Raw genomic sequence first — 18,202 nt, 5'->3', positions numbered from 1 at the left:
AAAGATTATTAGGGAAATCGTTCTTCTTGCAAAGCATGTGTACGTTTAAATCAAACTATTATATCAATCTGATTATTCACAATTGTATTATTGTGTGGATGTATCTGTACTCATTGTGTATTGGAGATGAAGAGGGCAACATTAACTGCCAAGTAACAGTTCAAAGAACAATGCAATATAGTACACACAGACATGTACTCTCTAACACTCCACCCTCCTGAACCTGCTCTCTTTCTCCCCCTCTCTCTCCCTTTATCTGACTCACTACAGTACATATCTCCAAGGGCTGGGAGACAATAGGTTAATCCTGCCACATCCGTTTTCACTCATTCGCTCGCTCGCTCTCTCTCTCTCTCATATTCTCTCCGACAAGCAGCTCAGCTTTGCCTTGCCCTCTCCATGTCCACCGGGAAATGAAACAGTGCTTTATTCCATCACAGATGTTCCCTTACAAATACTTAAGATTTGGTTAGAAGATGAAAACTCTACGTTTTCACGTCGGGCCTCCGAGACAATATGCCCCAGCATGCAATTCCTCTATCTGTATGACTTCAGTACGTCATGTTCCAAATCAAAACTGTTGTTTGATTTCATATCCGCGGGGACGGTACGTTATTAGAGGTGGGGACAGGGTAGTGAGTTGTGTAGTAGTTGACTAGACTGTCTGGAAGGTCATGATGACTCTCGAAAGTGGAGGCCGGATTGTAATAATTTCCAGTCAGTTGTTTAACAGTGAACAGCTTTGTGTCTGAAAGCAGATGGAACATTACCCGGTCTTGTCAATGAGCCATGTAAGAGATTGCAGAGGGGGAGAGAGCGAAAGCAGTACTTAGTTATTTTTAACAACAGGGTTTGTTATTGTGTCCTTAAGTGTTTTTTTGTGTGTTTTTTTAGAGCTGCAGTGTTTGATTGTGTACTGTATAAAGCCAGTGGGATGCTCTAGCTATCAGTAGACTGACTCGCCCTCCTCCCTACCTCCCCCTCTCCCCTCATCCCCGCCCCTCCGGGTTGACAGATTGACGGGCGGAGCCTAAGCGATTGAGCCCAACCTCGGCTACAACTGTCGCCATGGTGATGCAGCCCTGTGATGCATTGAATTTGCAATATTCCTGGGTTAGACACAGCCTAATAAAAACAGACTGGCAGACAAGGGAAAACTGTTAATGAAAAATGCAGTGAAAGAAGGCTCTTTGTCAGAATGGTGTGTGAATCATATCAACATGTTAGAGAATAGTGGCATGTAACTGGGATAAATAGCCTAGTCTTATCATTGGTCTAGCCATTGGTATGGGATGCATATAAAATACGGAAACAAAAAATGACCTTTTGTGGGTATTTTGGTGTTTATTTTGTGGTTTGCTTTATGTCGGGCATATACGGTGCATTCGGAAAGCATTCTTACCCCTGGACTTTTTCCACATTTGGTTACTTTGCTGCCTTATTCTAAAATTAATTACATTGTTCTCTCCCTCTGATCGATCTACACACGCTATCCCATATTAACGAAGCAAAAACAGGTTTTTAGACACTTTCACATAAAAAAAATTTAAAAAACTGAAAATACCTTATTTACATACGTATTCAGACCCTTTGCTATGAGATGCGATAATTGAGCTCAGATGCATCCTGTTTTCGTTGATCATCTTTGAGATGTTTCTATAACTTGATTGGAGCCACCTGTGATAAATTCAGTTGATTGGACATTATTTGGAAAGGCACACACCTATCTATAAAAGGTTCCACATTTGACAGTGCATGTCAGAGCAAAAACCAAGCCATGAGGTGGAAGGAATTGTCTGTAGAGCTCCGAGAGGATTGTATCGAGGCACAGATCTGGGGATGGGTTCCAAAAAAATTCTGCAGCTTTGAAGGTCCCCCAAAAAAGTGTCCTCCATCATTCTTAAATTGAAGTAATTTGGAATCACCAAGACTCTTCTTTAAGCTGGCTGTTCAGGCAAACTGAGCAATCGGGTGAGAAGGGCCTAGGTTAGGAAGGTGACCAAGAACCCGATGGTCACTCTGACAGAGCTCCAGAGTTCCTCTGTGGAGATAGGAGAACCTTCCAGAAGGACAACCATCTCTGCAGCACTCCACCAATCAGGCCTTTATGGTTAGAGTGGTCAGACGGAAGCCACTCAACAGTAAAAGCATATGACAGCCTGCTTGGGGTTTGCCAAAATGCACCTAAAGGATTCTGATCATGAGAAACAAGATTCTCAGGTCTGATGAAACCACGATTGAACTCCTTGGCCTGAATGTCAAGCGTCCCTACAGCGAGGCATGGTGGTGGCAGCATCATGCTGTGGGGGTGTTTTTCAGCAGCAGGGGAGATGAACGGAGCAAAGTACATAGAGATCCTTGATGAAAACCTGGTCCAGAGCGCTCAGGACCTCAGACTGGGGCGAAGGTTCCCCTTCCAACAGGACAACAGCCCTAAGCACACAGCCAAGACAACGCAGGAGTGGCTTCGGGGCAAGCCTCTGAATGTCCTTGAGTGGCTCAGCCAGAGCCCGAACTTGAACTCGATATAACATCTCTGGAGAGACCTGAAAATAGCTGTGCAGCAACACTCCCCATCCAACCTGACAGAGCTTGAGAGGATCTGCAGAGAAGAACGGGAGAAACTCCCCAAATACAGGTGTGCCAAGTTTGTAGCTTCATACCCAAGAAGACTCTGGGCTGTAATCGCTGCCAAAGGTGCTTCAACAAAGTTATGAGTGAAGGGTCTGAATACTTATGTAAATGTGATATTTCATATATATATTTTTAAATGTGCTAATATTTAGAAATGCCTGTTTTTGCTTTGTCATTATGGGGTATTGTGTGTTGATTTATGAGGGATTAATAAAAAATATTTAATACATTTTAGAATATGGCTGTAACGTAACGTAATGTGGAAAAAGTCAAAGGGTCTGTATGCCCTCCGAATGTACTGTACAGTGGTTTATTACTTTCACTGTAAAATCAGCAATCAAGACGTGCATGGTACTGGTTTCTCCTGAGGTGCTAGTTCTGAAGTCTTACAATGGCTTTTTTGGTTCTATAGCGGTCTTGTATTGAGACCCTCAGTATGGCTGTAAATCGCTTTGGATAAAAGTGTCTGCTAAATAGCATAGAAATAAAAGCATATGACTCACAGCTGTCACGTTGAAGAGAGAGGCCCAGTATTGCATCCTGTCCTAAATAACACACAACAGCTCTGCTCTGCCATGTGTTGGCTGAATCATCCTCCCAGTCCTGCTCATGTAGCATTATCTATCTGGGGGTGGAACAGAACAGGGCTGACTGGTGCCCCATGACGCCAGGCCCAACCCTTCCTGTGGCCAGATGGGGACAGAGAAGACAGGATGATGAACAGCCCTGTCGCCTCCCTCCAGATTCTGTTCAAATGTCCTGTAAATGTTATGGTTGCTAATGCCTTTCACCTGCACCTCCCACCCGACCAACTGTCCCTGAAAGTTCTAGTGCAGTCACGCGGTTCTCCACAACTTGTTCAAATAATAATAAACGCGTAGGCCGAGTGAACAGCTGAAAATACAGGGAGGAATCAAATGGGTTCTACGGAACTTCTACTAGCTTGGAATACCAACATGATGCTTTCATATCATTTTTTTGTGTTTTTGTTTTCCTTTTTTTTGTTTTGTTTTATTTGTGATTCTGCCGACATTGTCTATCAGTCAACGACCCAAAAAATGCTGGTAAGTTATTTTCAAACAGCTGTAAGATGATGCACTCCTTTTGATTTCTGTTTGGGGTTCTTGGATTATGGTTTTATCAGTTAAGATACCTCTTGTGCACATTTTGGAACCTTGGCCTTTTTGTTGGTCATATTTCATCCACCCACCAATGCTCCTGCTGTGTCCTGGGTTAAGGTTATGATTTGGGGTGGAGGTGAGTTTGGGGCAGGATAAAGAACCCTGGGATACGAACCTTCTCTAAGAGGTGTTCCTGATTCCACCTTACTTCCCCTCCCCTGTCTGCAACTGCTACTGTAATGCCTTACTGTGACACCCTGCCCATCCCATAGCTTGAGTCACACATTTGAATATTGTTCTTGACTCGGTTTGTTGTCTACTTTGCTGTTGTTTTTATCATGTGCACGTGACGAAAGCTTGTTTCTTGCATCTTGGTAATATTGTCCAGACCAAATAAGAGTTGTAAATGATCTATGGGTAGACAATTTACACAGTTCCTTAATTGTGTAATCAGTGGAATGCAGGAAACAATGACAAATTGTCAGTGTTTGTTGTTGTGCACGCCTCATTGGCACAGTTTCTCTTTATTTGGTTCACTATTCTCCAGTCACATACTTGTTCCTCACCTAGAAAGTATATATGAAGGGGGATGGGGTCCTCTCTTTTTCCTGCTTTCTGTTTATTCACTGTCTGGTTATTACCATTTATTTTGTCTCTGATACCCACTCAATGCACGGGCGCTAGGCTAACTCCTGTCTCTGTGAATGACGTTGATGCTACGCTGCTCATCTCTTTGTTCTGTTGATGGAACGACCTTGATGCTGCCTTTTCCTTTGAGTTCCTCCTTCAGATTGTTGTTTTGTCTGTGTTGTCTTGCCACTGCCTCTTCACAACAAACGTCGCTAAGTCATTTCCACAACTTACTAGAATCACAACTGTAGGACAGTCCACAACAAAACATGCAAATCAACGTGTTCCCTGTGTTGTTAAAGCAGCCATTGTTCTAGAGCTTCCCTACTTGGCTGTTGACTCAGCAGTGTAGAGCATTCTGCTCAAGGCTGAAACAGCTGAGAGAGGCTTTCACATGGCTGCTCTGAAGGAAGACATTGATTCACATTTTTGATCCAGCTTGAATCTGCAATTTCCTAATTGCACTAATTGTTTTCAATGAGGTGAAGTAATCTATTTGACTATTCAGTGGGAGGACAGAATCTGTGAGATGAGATGCACTTCATTTAGGTTACACACACATGCACACACAGAGATAAGTTAAGATAAGATAAGATACGATATAAAAGCAGTCACACTATAGCCCAGGCTAGCCCCCCAGGTTTTCACCTGATATGAAGCATTAACTATAATGACCTAAAGAATATTGTCCTCCCAGATCAACTCTTTATGTTGCCGACTCCGGTTCAGAATTGCGCTTCTGTTTCCGTGAACTCTGACCTCCGGATAAACATTCCATCCTGAGTCCTCTCCTCCCTCTTTGGGACCTCACATCAACTTCTCTCCCCAGACAGACACGCTCATAGGCTAGCACTAAGGTGCGTTGCTAATGTGCTTTAGGTGCTGTAATGCGCATCGTGCTCCTGCCCAGTAGGAGGTATTTTCTGTGGTTAAGTTAGAGATTGTACTCTCAGATGTCCTTGTCTTGTTCTGATCATTCTCTCTCTCTCTCTCTCTCCTTTCCCTCCTGTAGTCCACCCCTCTCCACCTGGCTGCAGGGTACAACCGGGTCAGAATTGTCCAGCTCCTACTACAGCACGGTGCAGACGTACATGCTAAGGACAAAGGGTAAGTGTGTTTGTTGTTTGCATGCGCTTTAGGGTGAGTGTCGTGTTGGAGTGTCCGTCCGTCCCCCCCAATAATGTTTCTGGAATGTTGAAGTTCACACGTTGCTGAGACACTTCATTCGACCTCCTTACCTAATGAACTTAGTTTCTATTTGCACAGAGATATAAATGCTCTGTCCCTGTAATGACCTAATGCTGTCTGTGTTCCTTTCTCCCTCAGTGGTCTGGTTCCTCTCCACAATGCATGTTCCTATGGTCACTACGAAGTCACAGAGCTGCTGCTGAAGGTTAGAAACTCTATGCTGCTTTTTGTGTGCTGGTATGCTTGTTACGTGGCGGCTATGGAAGTGAGAATCCTTTAGCTCTGGGTAGAGATAGAGGGCCCTGAGAAAGCCTTTATTGTCAGGTGTTTTCAGAGGGGTTCGTCACAGGCCGAAAAGCCTGACCGGCTTCTCCTCCTTTGACAGGAGACAGACAGACTCGGACTTCATTCTCTGTTCACTTTGTCTTTGAGATGAAGTCTCAGGACTGCCTGGCATGTCTAAGGGAAGCCATGTTTTAATGTCAGACATCGCGTCAGTAGCGCTGTAACACCTGGGTCGTGTTCACACTTTAATAAGCCGTTTTTCTTTGCTCTTATTGAACCCGTTCGGATTTCAAAACATAGTTTTTCAGAAACATGTCTGCCACTTTATTTCCTTCACCACGTGTACGGTGTGTAACGGCCCTCTCTGTTTCCTGTTAGCATGGAGCGTGTGTGAACGCCATGGACCTGTGGCAGTTCACCCCGCTCCACGAGGCTGCCTCGAAGAACCGCGTGGAGGTGTGTTCTCTGCTGCTGAGCCACGGGGCTGACCCCTCCCTGGTCAACTGTCACGGGAAGAGTGCTGTGGACATGGCCCCCACCCCGGAGCTCAAAGAGAGACTCACCTGTGAGAAAAGACATCTACTTACTGACACTCACACACTGACCTATAGACTCTCCTATGCACTCACATGCTGAAATAGTTTTCCCCTTTGATGACTTGGGAGAATAATGGAAGTCTTATGGCATGTGTGTAAGTGATGACATGGTTTCCCCCCTGTGTGTGTTGTGTAGATGAGTTTAAGGGGCACACTCTGCTCCAGGCTGCGCGGGAAGCAGACGTGGCCAAGGCCAAGAAGTCCCTCGCTCTGGAGATCATCAACTTCAAACACCCACAGACACACGAGACGGCACTGGTGAGGCACACCCCACACGCACACCCCACACGCACACACACACACACACACACACACACACACACACACACACACACACACACACCACACAGTGTTAAATGGACTCCTCCTCTTCTGTTGCAGCACTGCTCAGTGGCCTCTCCTCACCCCAAGCGGAAGCAGATCACAGAGCTGCTGTTACGTAAAGGTGCCAACGTCAACGAGAAGAACAAGGAGTGAGTCTCTTCCTGTTTAGCTGAACTCTGTCTGACCTCTAAAGCGATCCTCTAACCACTGCTATATCATGACGATGTTGACCCACCCTGTGTGCGTCTGTCTGTCTCTGCAGCTTCATGACCCCCCTACACGTGGCTGCTGAGAGGGCCCACAATGACATCATGGAGGTGTTGCAGAAACATGGAGCAAAGGTACAGTGTTCACCTCACCCGTCCATCCCTTCTGCCATGCTCTCTACTGGTCTTGCTGCTTGTATCAGCAAAAGGGGCAAGTTCAATGGAAAATACTTAATCGGAGTGTAAATCTGCAGCCGTTTGAGTGAACCCAGACCCTGTGAGACAGGATGTTTTTCTAACTAAAAAGAAGGCTGAGATCTGTCTCCTCAGTGTCCGGGTGGGTCTGAAGTTACCACTTGTTTTAGAGCTCAGTCATTTATAGTATTATTGAGACCAACGACAGGACGGACTGGGGGGAAAGACTGTCCTCCTGGCCGATCAACTGCCTGCTTCTGAGAGCTCCATCAGATAAGAATGAGCAGATGGATGGAGTGTTCAGAGCCTGCCAGCTCCCCCCCCTGAAGAGCCCATCCTCACCTTCACAGGCGGTCCTTCCCTCATGCAGACCTAGTGAAAGACGTGCACCAGTTCCACAATGTTTCAAAGCCAGACAGCCACTAAAGAGAATCCTCTTGATAGCTTCCCTCGATGGAATTCTCTCAATAGCGTGAGTTGTGTTTTTATATGACTTTCTAAAGAAAGACGTCAGAGACGGACACGAGAGAGAGGCTCCTGGGTGCTTTTGACAGTTGAGTATCTATCCAGAGAAGAGAAGCCTCCAAACAGTGGTATTTTGACTGTCATGTCTGGGCTTGTCTTATTCATAGTTATAAGGGGAGGTAGCTATCCCCCCCACAGAGGCCCAGCACTACTTAGCTGGTTAGGGAGCATGACAGATGGAACAGACAACGAAAGGTAAACCGCAGCACTTCCCTGAGCAGAGCTGGCAGCCTGTTAAACTCGCTGCCGGTATACGGTGTGTAAATGGAAGATTTGATCACTTTTAAGTGCCTGTATTAGAACGCATTGGCTGCGCAGTAACATGCTATACATGTTACAGGGTCTCCGACTCCAAATGTGCATGTAATTTACAGTATCAATGTTTATGACCGCTATGTTTGATGTACAGTTACAAGGATGACATGCCAAAACCTGGGTTGCTCTGAACAGAATTAGCCTATGCTGTGAAGAAATTTAGCCCAAAACACACACCTGAATGCGCTAATGACTCTATTCTATGTGCACCAAAATTACTACCGTTTCCCCGAAGGGCGTTGTGTAGGCCCCAAAAAAATAAGTTTAATTTTAATTTTTTTTTAATTTATGTTTTTTTCTGCTCTCAAAATGAAAAACAACAGCATTTGGTGTTCTAAGTCCACATCAATGCTTAAACCACATCAGGAGACGACTTTTGAAGTCTAGGAAAAATACATAAAACATTGGGGTGAATTGAACCTTTTAAAGCAAGTGCACACCAGCAAGCGCTCATGTGATTGTTGAGTTTGCATAACACATGGCCACTGGATTGATGCAAATAATCATGATGTCATTCTGCCAGGTAGGAGTAGGCTACTAAGTAGTTAGCATTTAATTGAGACGGTTTTTGGGAAAGCCTTTCCATCTCTACCAAAAGGTTATTATTAGCATTATTGAGTATTATTTCATTCCATTTTTATGTCTGGATTCCATGGTTCCATCCACGTTTTTTGCAGTGCCGATTGTACAGGGCCCAACTTTCGATGGTATTTTCTAAATTAGCTAGTCATGTCGGCAATAGGACAAGCGTTCAAATTATACCCATCCGACCCAGATTGCGATTTATAATGGACCGTTCTTGGATTGGGTAAACAACAACAGTGATTCAGTGATGGTGGGGATGCAGGGCTGTGTTCCAAACAAAACAACAACAGTGATTCAGTGATGGTGGGGGATGTAGGGCTGTGTTCCAAACAAAACAACAACAGTGATTCAGTGATGGTGGGGATGCAGGGCTGTGTTCCAAACAAAACAATACGGATGTCCTTGCTCTAGTTCCTCAACGGCACAGCTAGGGGAGCTCAAGAAAGCACCTTTTATAGTTAAAGGCTCTCTTCTTTGAGTCAGAAAAGTGCACTGGAATGACTTAGGAGCTGTGCCTACTTTGGAGATGTGTGTGACCACTTGGAGACACCAGTGAGACCTCTCACTCAAACCCTTTCATTGTTGGTGTTTTATGTTGAACCTACCCCACGTTTTCTATGAATATCGTTCTAGTCTTACTGAATATATCAGATTTTGCAACAAACGCTGCAAAAAGTACAGTAAAATGTCAAATGAGCTCTGTTGTCCTCGCCTTTTGGTCTGATCATTTCCCTGTCATCTCTCTTCAATTTCTACCATGATTATGTTTCTCATGTTTATTTTGTTAGAAGCATTTCAATTTGGCCCTATTCAAAGAGGCCAATTCCCATGAGTGTGCAGGGTTAACAAGTAAAGTCGAGCAGCGCCTGGTATTGGAGTTTTGCTGCTGTGCTCTGATCAGTGGGTCTGTGGGGAGCAGCGCTGTGGTGTGTGTATGTTCTAGGCAGAGCCTCCCCTTTCATTTGGAGTTGTACAATCAGTAATAAATCGAAATGAGGATATCCCAGGAGCTAAGGGAAACGAAGACAGGGCAGAATATATAAAAGTCAGGCAGGAAGTCATCTCAGACTTGAAACGCTCGGCTCTGGTACACAATTGTACAGTGAGACGAGCATACATTTATACACGTACATATGCAGTTGACCTCCCAAACACACACACATAATAACACTATCTCTCCCAGTTCCTGCTCGGTGCTGATAGTCTCTGAAGAGCTCCAGCAGCCCGAGGGCTCGGCTGATTAATTATTGTTTGTGTTCATTTCAAAATGCGTGAATTTAGTTGCAAAGCTCAATCCCCACAACTCTCAACTTCTCTCCCTCTCATCTCCTCACTCTTTTCTGCTCTCCCTCCCTTTCTCCCTCCCTCTCTCAGATGAATGCCCTGGACACCTTGGGGCAGACAGCCCTGCACCGTGCTGCAATGGCGGGACACCTCCAGACCTGCAGGCTGTTGCTGAGCTACGGAGCAGACGCCTCCATCCTCTCACTGCAGGGCTTCACCGCCTCACAGATGGGCAACGAGGCCGTGCAGCAGATACTTGATGGTACGGAGAGCGAGAGGGCGTGTGTGTGTGTTACTCTAAGACACTGGTTCGGGGATACTGTGACGTTGTACTTCTCTCTCTCCCCCAGAAAATGTACCAGTGAGGAACTCTGACGTAGACTATCGTCTCCTGGAGGCAGCTAAAGCTGGAGACATGGACACTGTAAAGGTAGGATTCTCATTTAAGTCGGTGTGTGTGTGTGTGTGTGTGTGTGTGTGTGTGTGTGTGTGTGTGTCCCTACTATATGTATAGCGAGCTGACTCACAGGAAAAAAAGAAGGCTAATAAGCAAGTTTACATGACATGCCCAGGACCCGTTGATATGGAAACTGTTATTTGATTTTCTGCTACTCCGTGTTCTGGTGTATGAACTCACTGGACTGCGTCGCCTTCAGCTCAAGATATTCTGAGAATGTTTTTGAAAACTTGCCAGTTTCATCACGGCTGCTTTTGCCGGTTTGATCTGAACTAGGCTTTGGTCTCACAGCTCACACTAATACTCTCATTCTGCCTGCAGACAGCTTGTGCTGCTGTCAGAATGTTGAGTGTGTCACTCTTTAGACTGCTTCTCTCTCTCCCCCTCTCTGTGTGTGTGCACTTCCCACGCGTGTGTGACCATGCTCTCTGCAGACTTCCTGTGCCACTGTCAGAATGTAAACTGATTCTCTCCTTGCAGTCGTTGTGCTCTCCACAGAATGTGAATTGTCGGGACCTGGAGGGTCGTCACTCCACGCCGCTGCACTTTGCCGCCGGCTACAACCGTGTGGCGGTGGTGGAGTACCTGCTGCATCATGGGGCCGACGTCCACGCTAAAGACAAGGGGTGAGTCTTTCTGGCTGGCTGGCTAGTTGTCTTTCTGTAGCCATCTTGTTTGCTCAGGAATCTATATGTCTGTCTATCACCTTCTGTCTCGGCAGTGATTTCATCTTCTCCGCTCCACCACTCCCCCCCCCCAGATGATATAGAATCTCTATCAAAGATGTTATCGCTCTGTTGTGTTTCCTCAGGCTATGTCTCTTATATTAGACCCAAGACATTTCAGAGTAGGTAGAAGCTCATCACTTTCTAACCCTCCCTCCTCTGTGTCTCCCTTTGCTCTCTCCCTTTTTCTCCCTCTATCACTTTCTATCCTCAACTCTCTCCCTCCCCCTCTCTGTGCAGAGGTCTGGTGCCCCTGCACAATGCCTGCTCCTACGGTCACTACGAGGTGGCTGAGTTGCTGGTGAGACACGGGGCGTCGGTGAACGTAGCAGACCTGTGGAAGTTCACCCCTCTCCACGAGGCTGCAGCCAAGGGCAAATATGAGATCTGCAAGCTGCTCCTCAAGGTATGTCCTGTCTAAAACCGAGTTAGTCAGTCCCCTCAGTCTCTGCAGACTGTCACACGCTTTCTAAACCTCTCTCTGTCTCCCTCCATCTCTCCCTCTCTCTCTGTTTTAAGCCCTTTTTCACAGAGAGGTACTGTAGAAAGTCATAACGCTTCAGTATTAGAATTTTACCACATGTTAAAGCCCAGTGGTAGTTACACTGTTTATTACGGCTGAATAGCAGACAGGAACACCACTTGTGTTTTATGGGCTTTTTTTTCATTAGATCTCCGGTCAGGAAAACATCACTCGAGAAGGGTGTTTAAAAGGCGCTTTAGAGACGGGCCGCAGTGAGCGGCAAAGGTCTCATAGACTTCAATGGGGGTAGGGCGGCAAAACGCAAGAAGTTTTGCAAGCGGCGCAGTGTGTTGCGCTTGCACTCATGAGCGGTGCCGCTGGCTCGAGCGCCCGTAAGATAAAATTGTCCGAAGTCTTGAGCGGCCACCGGGCGTGGTTGACCAATTAGCAGAGTTCATCTTGTCAGCCAATCAAGCAATGTTTTAATGACAACATTTGAGCAGACAACAACCGGGACCACTGGTCTCTACACGCGGTAGGCGGATCTTCTTTCGTTTCAGTTGCCATTTACCGCGTCCCGTGTGTAAGCACCTTTTTTATGGTTTTGTTCATCATTAGGGTTAAGCAGGTCCCAATTGATGTGAGTTCTGAAATCACAAGGACCTCAGAAACATGTGCGTCTGAGCTGTGAGCTGGGGAGTTATTTTTGGTAGCGTTATCTTACAAGAACGCCAAGAGCTGCTGGAACGTGTTACTTCCCACCTCATGGTTAGAGGGACAAGTGTTGCATTGAACTTGATGCACATGATAAGAAATGACTCCGTCACCTCAATCATCAACTGAGACAATTTCTATCTAAAGAGAGCTTGTTTGTTTAGTTTCGCCCATCACCCAAACATCTAACTGTGCCTAACTGCAGCAGTCAAGAGGCATACTTCCTTCCATATCTATTTGGACAGTGAAGCTAAAATAACAAAGGTTGCTCTATACTCCTGCTTTTTGGATTTGCGATCAAATGTTTCATATAACGCGACAGTACAGAATGTCACTTTTTATTTGAGGGTATATTCATACATATCTGTTTCACCGTTTAGAAATGAAAGCACTTTATGTATCTTGTCTGCCTATTCGAATATGTCATAGGTATTATGGCAAATTCCCTTACAGGGTATTAAAGTAGTCCAAAAGTTTAGCATTGGGTCCCATATTCCTATCACCCAATGATCACATCAAGCTTGCGACTCCACAAACTCGTTGGATTCATTTGCATTTGTTTGGAGTTTTTTTCCCCAATAGGAACTTTTGATTTGATCTCAAATCCATTTGATCTCAAATCCAAAATGCTGGAGTATAGAGCCAAATGTAAAAATGTAGCTTCACAGTTCAAATACATAGAGAAAGAGTGTATATTCAGTGCTTTTCCTTAGCAATCCATGACAAGCCTCTCTGCTCTGCTGGTTCCCTCAGCATGGGGCGGACCCGACCAAGAAGAACCGTGACGGCAACACTCCGCTGGACATGGTGAAGGAGGGGGACACGGACATCCAGGACCTGCTGAGAGGAGACGCTGCCCTGCTGGACGCTGCAAAGAAGGGCTGTCTGGCCCGCGTCCAGAAACTCTGCAGCCCAGAGAACATCAACTGTAGAGACACCCAGGGACGCAACTCCACCCCCCTGCACCTTGCAGGTAAGACATAGCCAGGGGCACATAGACCCATCTAGTTGGACGTCTGTTACTGAACTTCTGTTAACAATTATCAATGGCTGTTATACTTGTCAAAAGGGCCAGATTTGATGACTAGCTTAATCAAATCAAATTTTTATTTGGCCCATGCTTCGTAAACAACAGGTGTAGACTAACGGTGAAATGCTTGCTTACGGGTCCTTTTCCCACAATGCGCGGTTAAAGATAAAACATACAAATTGTGACACATGGAAAAAATACACGGTGAAATGATGGCAGATACGTTAAGATCAGCATAATAAAAAAAAAACACACACAAAATGGTCATGGGCCAATAAGACAGCTCCCATCCACTGCAGCAGTCACATGCCATACCACGTCTAGTGTGACCTCATGGAATCCACTGTATTTTCAAGCCAGGCGTAAGTGGGATTCTAGATTCCCGCAGTGTGTGTGTATACAGTGGGGCAAAAAAAGTATTTAGTCAGCCACCAATTGTGCAAGTTCTCCCACTTAAAAAGATGAGAGAGGCCTGTAATTTTCATCATAGGTACACTATGACAGACAAAATGAGAAAAAAATCCAGAAAATCACATGGTAGGATTTTTAATGAATTTATTTGCAAATTACGGTGGAAAACAAGTATTTGGTCAATAACAAAAGTTTATCTCAATACTTTTTTATATACCCTTTGTTGGCAATGACAGAGGTCAAGCGTTTTCTGTAAGTCTTCACAAGGTTTTCACACACTGTTGCTGGTATTTTGGCCCATTCCTCCATGCAGATCTCCTCTAGAGCAGTGATGTTTTGGGGCTGTTGCTGGGCAACACGGACTTTCAACTCCCTCCATAGATTTTCCATGGGGTTGAGATCTTGAGACTGGCTAGGCCACTCCAGGATCTTGAAATGCTTCTTACGAAGCCACTCCTTCGTTGCCCGGGCGGTGTGTTTGGGATCATTGTCATGCTGAAAGACCCAGCCACGTTTCATCTTCAATGCCCTTGCTGATGGAAGGAGGTTTTCACTCAAAATCTCACGATACATGACCCCATTCATTCTTTCCTTTACACGGATCAGTCGTCCTGGTCCCTTTGCAGAAAAACAGCCCCAAAGCATGATGTTTCCACCCCCATGCTTCACAGTAGGTATGGTGTTCTTTGGATGCAACTCAGCATTCTTTGTCCTCCAAACACGACGAGTTGAGTTTTTACCAAAAAGTTATATTTTGGTTTCATCTGATCATATGACATTCTCCCAATCTTCTTCTGGATCATCCAAATGCTCTCTAGCAAACTTCAGACGGGCCTGGACATGTACTGGCTTAAGCAGGGGGACACGTCTGGCACTGCAGGATTTGAGTCCCTGGCGGCGTAGTGTGTTACTGATGGTAGGCTTTGTTACTTTGGTCCCAGCTCTCTGCAGGTCATTCACTAGGTCCCCCCCGTGTGGTTCTGGGATTTTTGCTCACCGTTCTTGTGATCATTTTTACCCCACGGGGTGAGATCATGGAGCCCCAAATCGAGGGAGATTATCAGTGGCCTTGTATGTCTTCCATTTCCTAATAATTGCTCCCACAGTTGATTTCTTCAAACCAAGCTGCTTACCTATTGCAGATTCAGTCTTCCCAGCCTGGTGCAGGTCTACAATTTGGTTTCTGGTGTCCTTTGACAGCTCTTTGGTCTTGGCCATAGTGGAGTTTGGAGTGTGACTGTTTGAGGTTGTAGACAGGTGTCTTTTATACTGATAACAAGTTCAAACAGGTGCCATTAATACAGGTAACGAGTGGAGGACAGAGGAGCCTCGTAAAGAAGAAGTTATAGGTCTGTGAGAGCCAGAAATCTTGCTTGTTTGCAGGTGACCAAATACTTATTTTCCACCATAATTTGCAAATAAATTCATAAAAAATCCTACAGTGTGATTTTCTGTATTTTTTTACCCTCATTTTGTCTGTCATAGTTGAAGTGTACCTATGATGAAAATTACAGGCCTCTCTCGTCTTTTTAAGACGGGGGAACTTGCACAATTGGTGGCTGACTAAATACTTTTTTGCCCCACTGTAGGTCCGAATGGTCATGAGTGTGTGTAGCCAGATGGCCAGGGCTGTTGGACAAGTCTGCCCTCCCTGTGCCCGTGGAAGGCCGTGGCTCAGTGGAGGGGGGACAACAGATGGGTGAGGGTGAACAAACAGTCACAGGAGGCAACCGGGAACGGACCTGGGCTGGGACAACAGTCAACGGCTGACCTGACACAAACCTCACACCACACCATGTGTTTACTACAGTATGGCCTCTCTCTAGGTGGCGGATGATCAGGACAGACGCCCCTCGTTTCATGCGCTCACCCACTTTCTACCGCAGCTTGATTTCACAGTTAAATTAGCAACTTTCGACCGCGCGGCGGAAATGAAGATTGTCTATGTGTGTGTGTGTGGTGATTCAACCGTTTAATTACATTTACATGCAATAATACCACTTAAACTTAGTGTCTCTAGTCTATCATTCACTTCCATTCTGCTAACTAGAGGTCCGTGCTGCAGTGGAGGTTTCGGAGGTCTTTAGACTCCATAACACGGCAGCTCAATTATCTCCCCTAGCAGAACATTAAGTCCAAACACCCTGCTGCTGGGAGAGATGTGTGTGTTTAATAGTGTAAGAAGTGTGTGTGTGTGTGTGTGTGTGTGTGTGTGTGTGTGTGAGAGAGAGTGCCAGGCAGACATCTCCCCCCCCTCATGTTCACACCGTGAAGAGCTGAGAGGAGCGAGAGACCTAATCTATGAGAATGACTTTGATTAGCGGTCTCCTCATTAAAGTAGCAATGAGAGAGTCTGAGAGTGTAAGCGACGCACACGCCCAGAGCCGTGTGTGGATCGGCATCGGGCTGAAGCTAATAATGAGTGTTAATTAGACTGGGTCCTGGAGGGGAGTCAACTAGAGGGAACAGTGTGCTCACCGTGCCTCCAACACACCGCTGCGGAACCGATTTCTGGATTTCTGTTCAATTTCTCACACCATAAATTGCTGCAGTGGTATAGGGTCACTTCTCCTTTGAAGCTGAGCTCGTTTGAGACCTTGAAAGAATACTGAGAAGGAGAGAGAGAGAGCTACGGAGAGAGAGGAAGAGAGAGAGAGCTAGGGAGAGAGAGAGAGCTAGGGAGAGAGCGATTGAGATACCAGTGTCAGATGGAACACTGAGCCCCATGGTGCCAGAGTAATCCATTTTGCACCCTTTTCCTCGCAAAGGTCTCTGAAAAGTTTTGGCTGACCAAATGAGGCATTCATGGCAATACATATGAGCACATTTCGGTGTCTGCATTAATCCATTGTGTGTGTCCCCCCCCCCCACCAGCTGGCTACAATAACCTGGAGGTAGCAGAGTACCTGCTGGCGCATGGAGCTGATGTCAACGCCCAGGACAAGGGGGGCCTCATCCCCCTCCACAACGCTGCCTCTTACGGGGTGAGTGCCATAATCCATCATCTCCAATCCATGGAGCACAGCCCAAAAAGTGGACTATTACTTATAAACACCAGTGTGCCAATGACATTTACTGAGCCAATCAGAGCTCCTCTCTAGTCCTGTTCCCCCACACGGCCTCTCTGTGCTCCCTGCTTATACCAAACACTCTGTTGTGTTCCTGAGTGTGACACATTGTGTCGGGCGTGTAAATGTTGTGCTGTAGAGGTCCCTCCAAGGCCGAAGAATCTCATCAACTTTTCATACAACACTGCGTTTCATCATTCATTTAGTAGTGAAGCACTGGCGTGGCCCATTGAGGGAGGCGCTTTGTGAACACTGGCTGATATGGAGATGATACGGAGAGTGGTCACAGAGAGCGAGAGAGCACAGCAGCACTGACAGGAAACACAACCTCGGTCTAAATCAAACAAGCAAAATAAATGTCCAAGCCATAACCAAACCCTCTGCCACCCTAAATCAAATGCATTCTCAGGGACAAGCCACAACTAAACCTTCTCCCACCCTAAATCAAACGCATTCTCAGGGACAGCTCTGACCATTGCGACGACACAGATGGGGAAACTTGGCCATTTGTTAAGCTAATAGGCAGTCCAAATGACCGTTGTTTGTGTTCTTTATGCCATTTAGTCCAGTAGTAGGAAGCTCGGAGCAGTCTGTTTTACGTAACAGCCCTGGGTTATGAGATGGCTCTCAGTTCAGTCCAGCGCCTGCTACCCTTGGCATGGGTCCCGAGAACTGCTCCCGCTGCACAACTATCTGCCTGTGTGCTGCTCTGACTTCCATTGTGTAGGTGTGGAGTGTGTGCTCCTTAGGCCCATGGGTCAGCTGGTTGCAGGCAGGCCTTGGCTGACCTTGACTGGGCCTGTCCCGTCTATATTGCGTAGGACCACTGTGTGGGTGTGCGTGACAGTGTGTGGTGATGATGAAATGTCAGTGGGCTCGGCTCAACACTGAGATGATCACAGAACACTAGAAACGTCAGACGTTGATAGGGTTTCTAAGTTCTCTCTTTCACTAAGTTAAGTCATTGAACTGATTCACTCCATCATTCACTGAAGGATTTGTTTCTTCCGGGTCATTCAGATTTGAGCCTAACGCGTCCCTGTTGTTTCTCCCGCAGCACGTGGATATAGCTGCTCTCCTGATCAAGCACAACACGTGTGTGAACGCTACAGATAAGTGGGCCTTCACCCCCCTCCACGAGGCGGCTCAGAAAGGCCGGACCCAGCTGTGTGCTCTGCTATTGGCCCACGGAGCTGACCCTACAATGAAGAACCAGGAGGGACAGACGCCACTGGACCTGGCTACGGTACACACACCCACGCACACACACTTGTAATTACCTCCGGTAAATGGCCTCTCACAAAGTCACTCTGCCCTTTAATTCTGGAATACACAACTGTAGCTTGTTAGGATTTCCATCGTGTTCTGATATTGAGAAGTAATTCACTTTAGGCAATTAAGACCTTCCTTCAGATGAACGCGATAGATGGTTTACTGTGTAAATCA

The 18,202-nt window shown here is 46.1% G+C and overlaps 1 protein-coding gene across 2 annotated transcripts in view; it reads left to right on the top strand.

Moving 5' to 3' along the window:
* The window catches only part of LOC110523807 (poly [ADP-ribose] polymerase tankyrase-1), a 115,145-nt gene that overhangs the window by 88,704 nt on the left and 8,239 nt on the right, over positions 1-18,202 (top strand). For both annotated transcript variants that reach the window (XM_021602843.3, XM_090234807.1), the window contains 13 exons: positions 5,398-5,492; positions 5,712-5,778; positions 6,237-6,423; positions 6,591-6,712; positions 6,836-6,927; positions 7,041-7,119; positions 9,979-10,150; positions 10,239-10,318; positions 10,826-10,971; positions 11,311-11,476; positions 13,001-13,220; positions 16,563-16,672; positions 17,814-18,002. In XM_021602843.3, the coding sequence (XP_021458518.3) occupies positions 5,398-5,492; positions 5,712-5,778; positions 6,237-6,423; positions 6,591-6,712; positions 6,836-6,927; positions 7,041-7,119; positions 9,979-10,150; positions 10,239-10,318; positions 10,826-10,971; positions 11,311-11,476; positions 13,001-13,220; positions 16,563-16,672; positions 17,814-18,002 (1,725 nt within the window). The remainder of the gene's footprint in view (positions 1-5,397; positions 5,493-5,711; positions 5,779-6,236; positions 6,424-6,590; positions 6,713-6,835; positions 6,928-7,040; positions 7,120-9,978; positions 10,151-10,238; positions 10,319-10,825; positions 10,972-11,310; positions 11,477-13,000; positions 13,221-16,562; positions 16,673-17,813; positions 18,003-18,202) is intronic.

This window comes from Oncorhynchus mykiss, chromosome 5, assembly GCF_057628025.1.
Source record: "Oncorhynchus mykiss isolate SJ-2025 chromosome 5, ASM5762802v1, whole genome shotgun sequence".
Taxonomy (NCBI): Eukaryota; Metazoa; Chordata; class Actinopteri; order Salmoniformes; family Salmonidae; genus Oncorhynchus; species Oncorhynchus mykiss.
The sequence above is the reverse complement of the archived record's forward strand: the minus strand, read 5'-3'. Positions and strand labels throughout refer to the sequence as shown.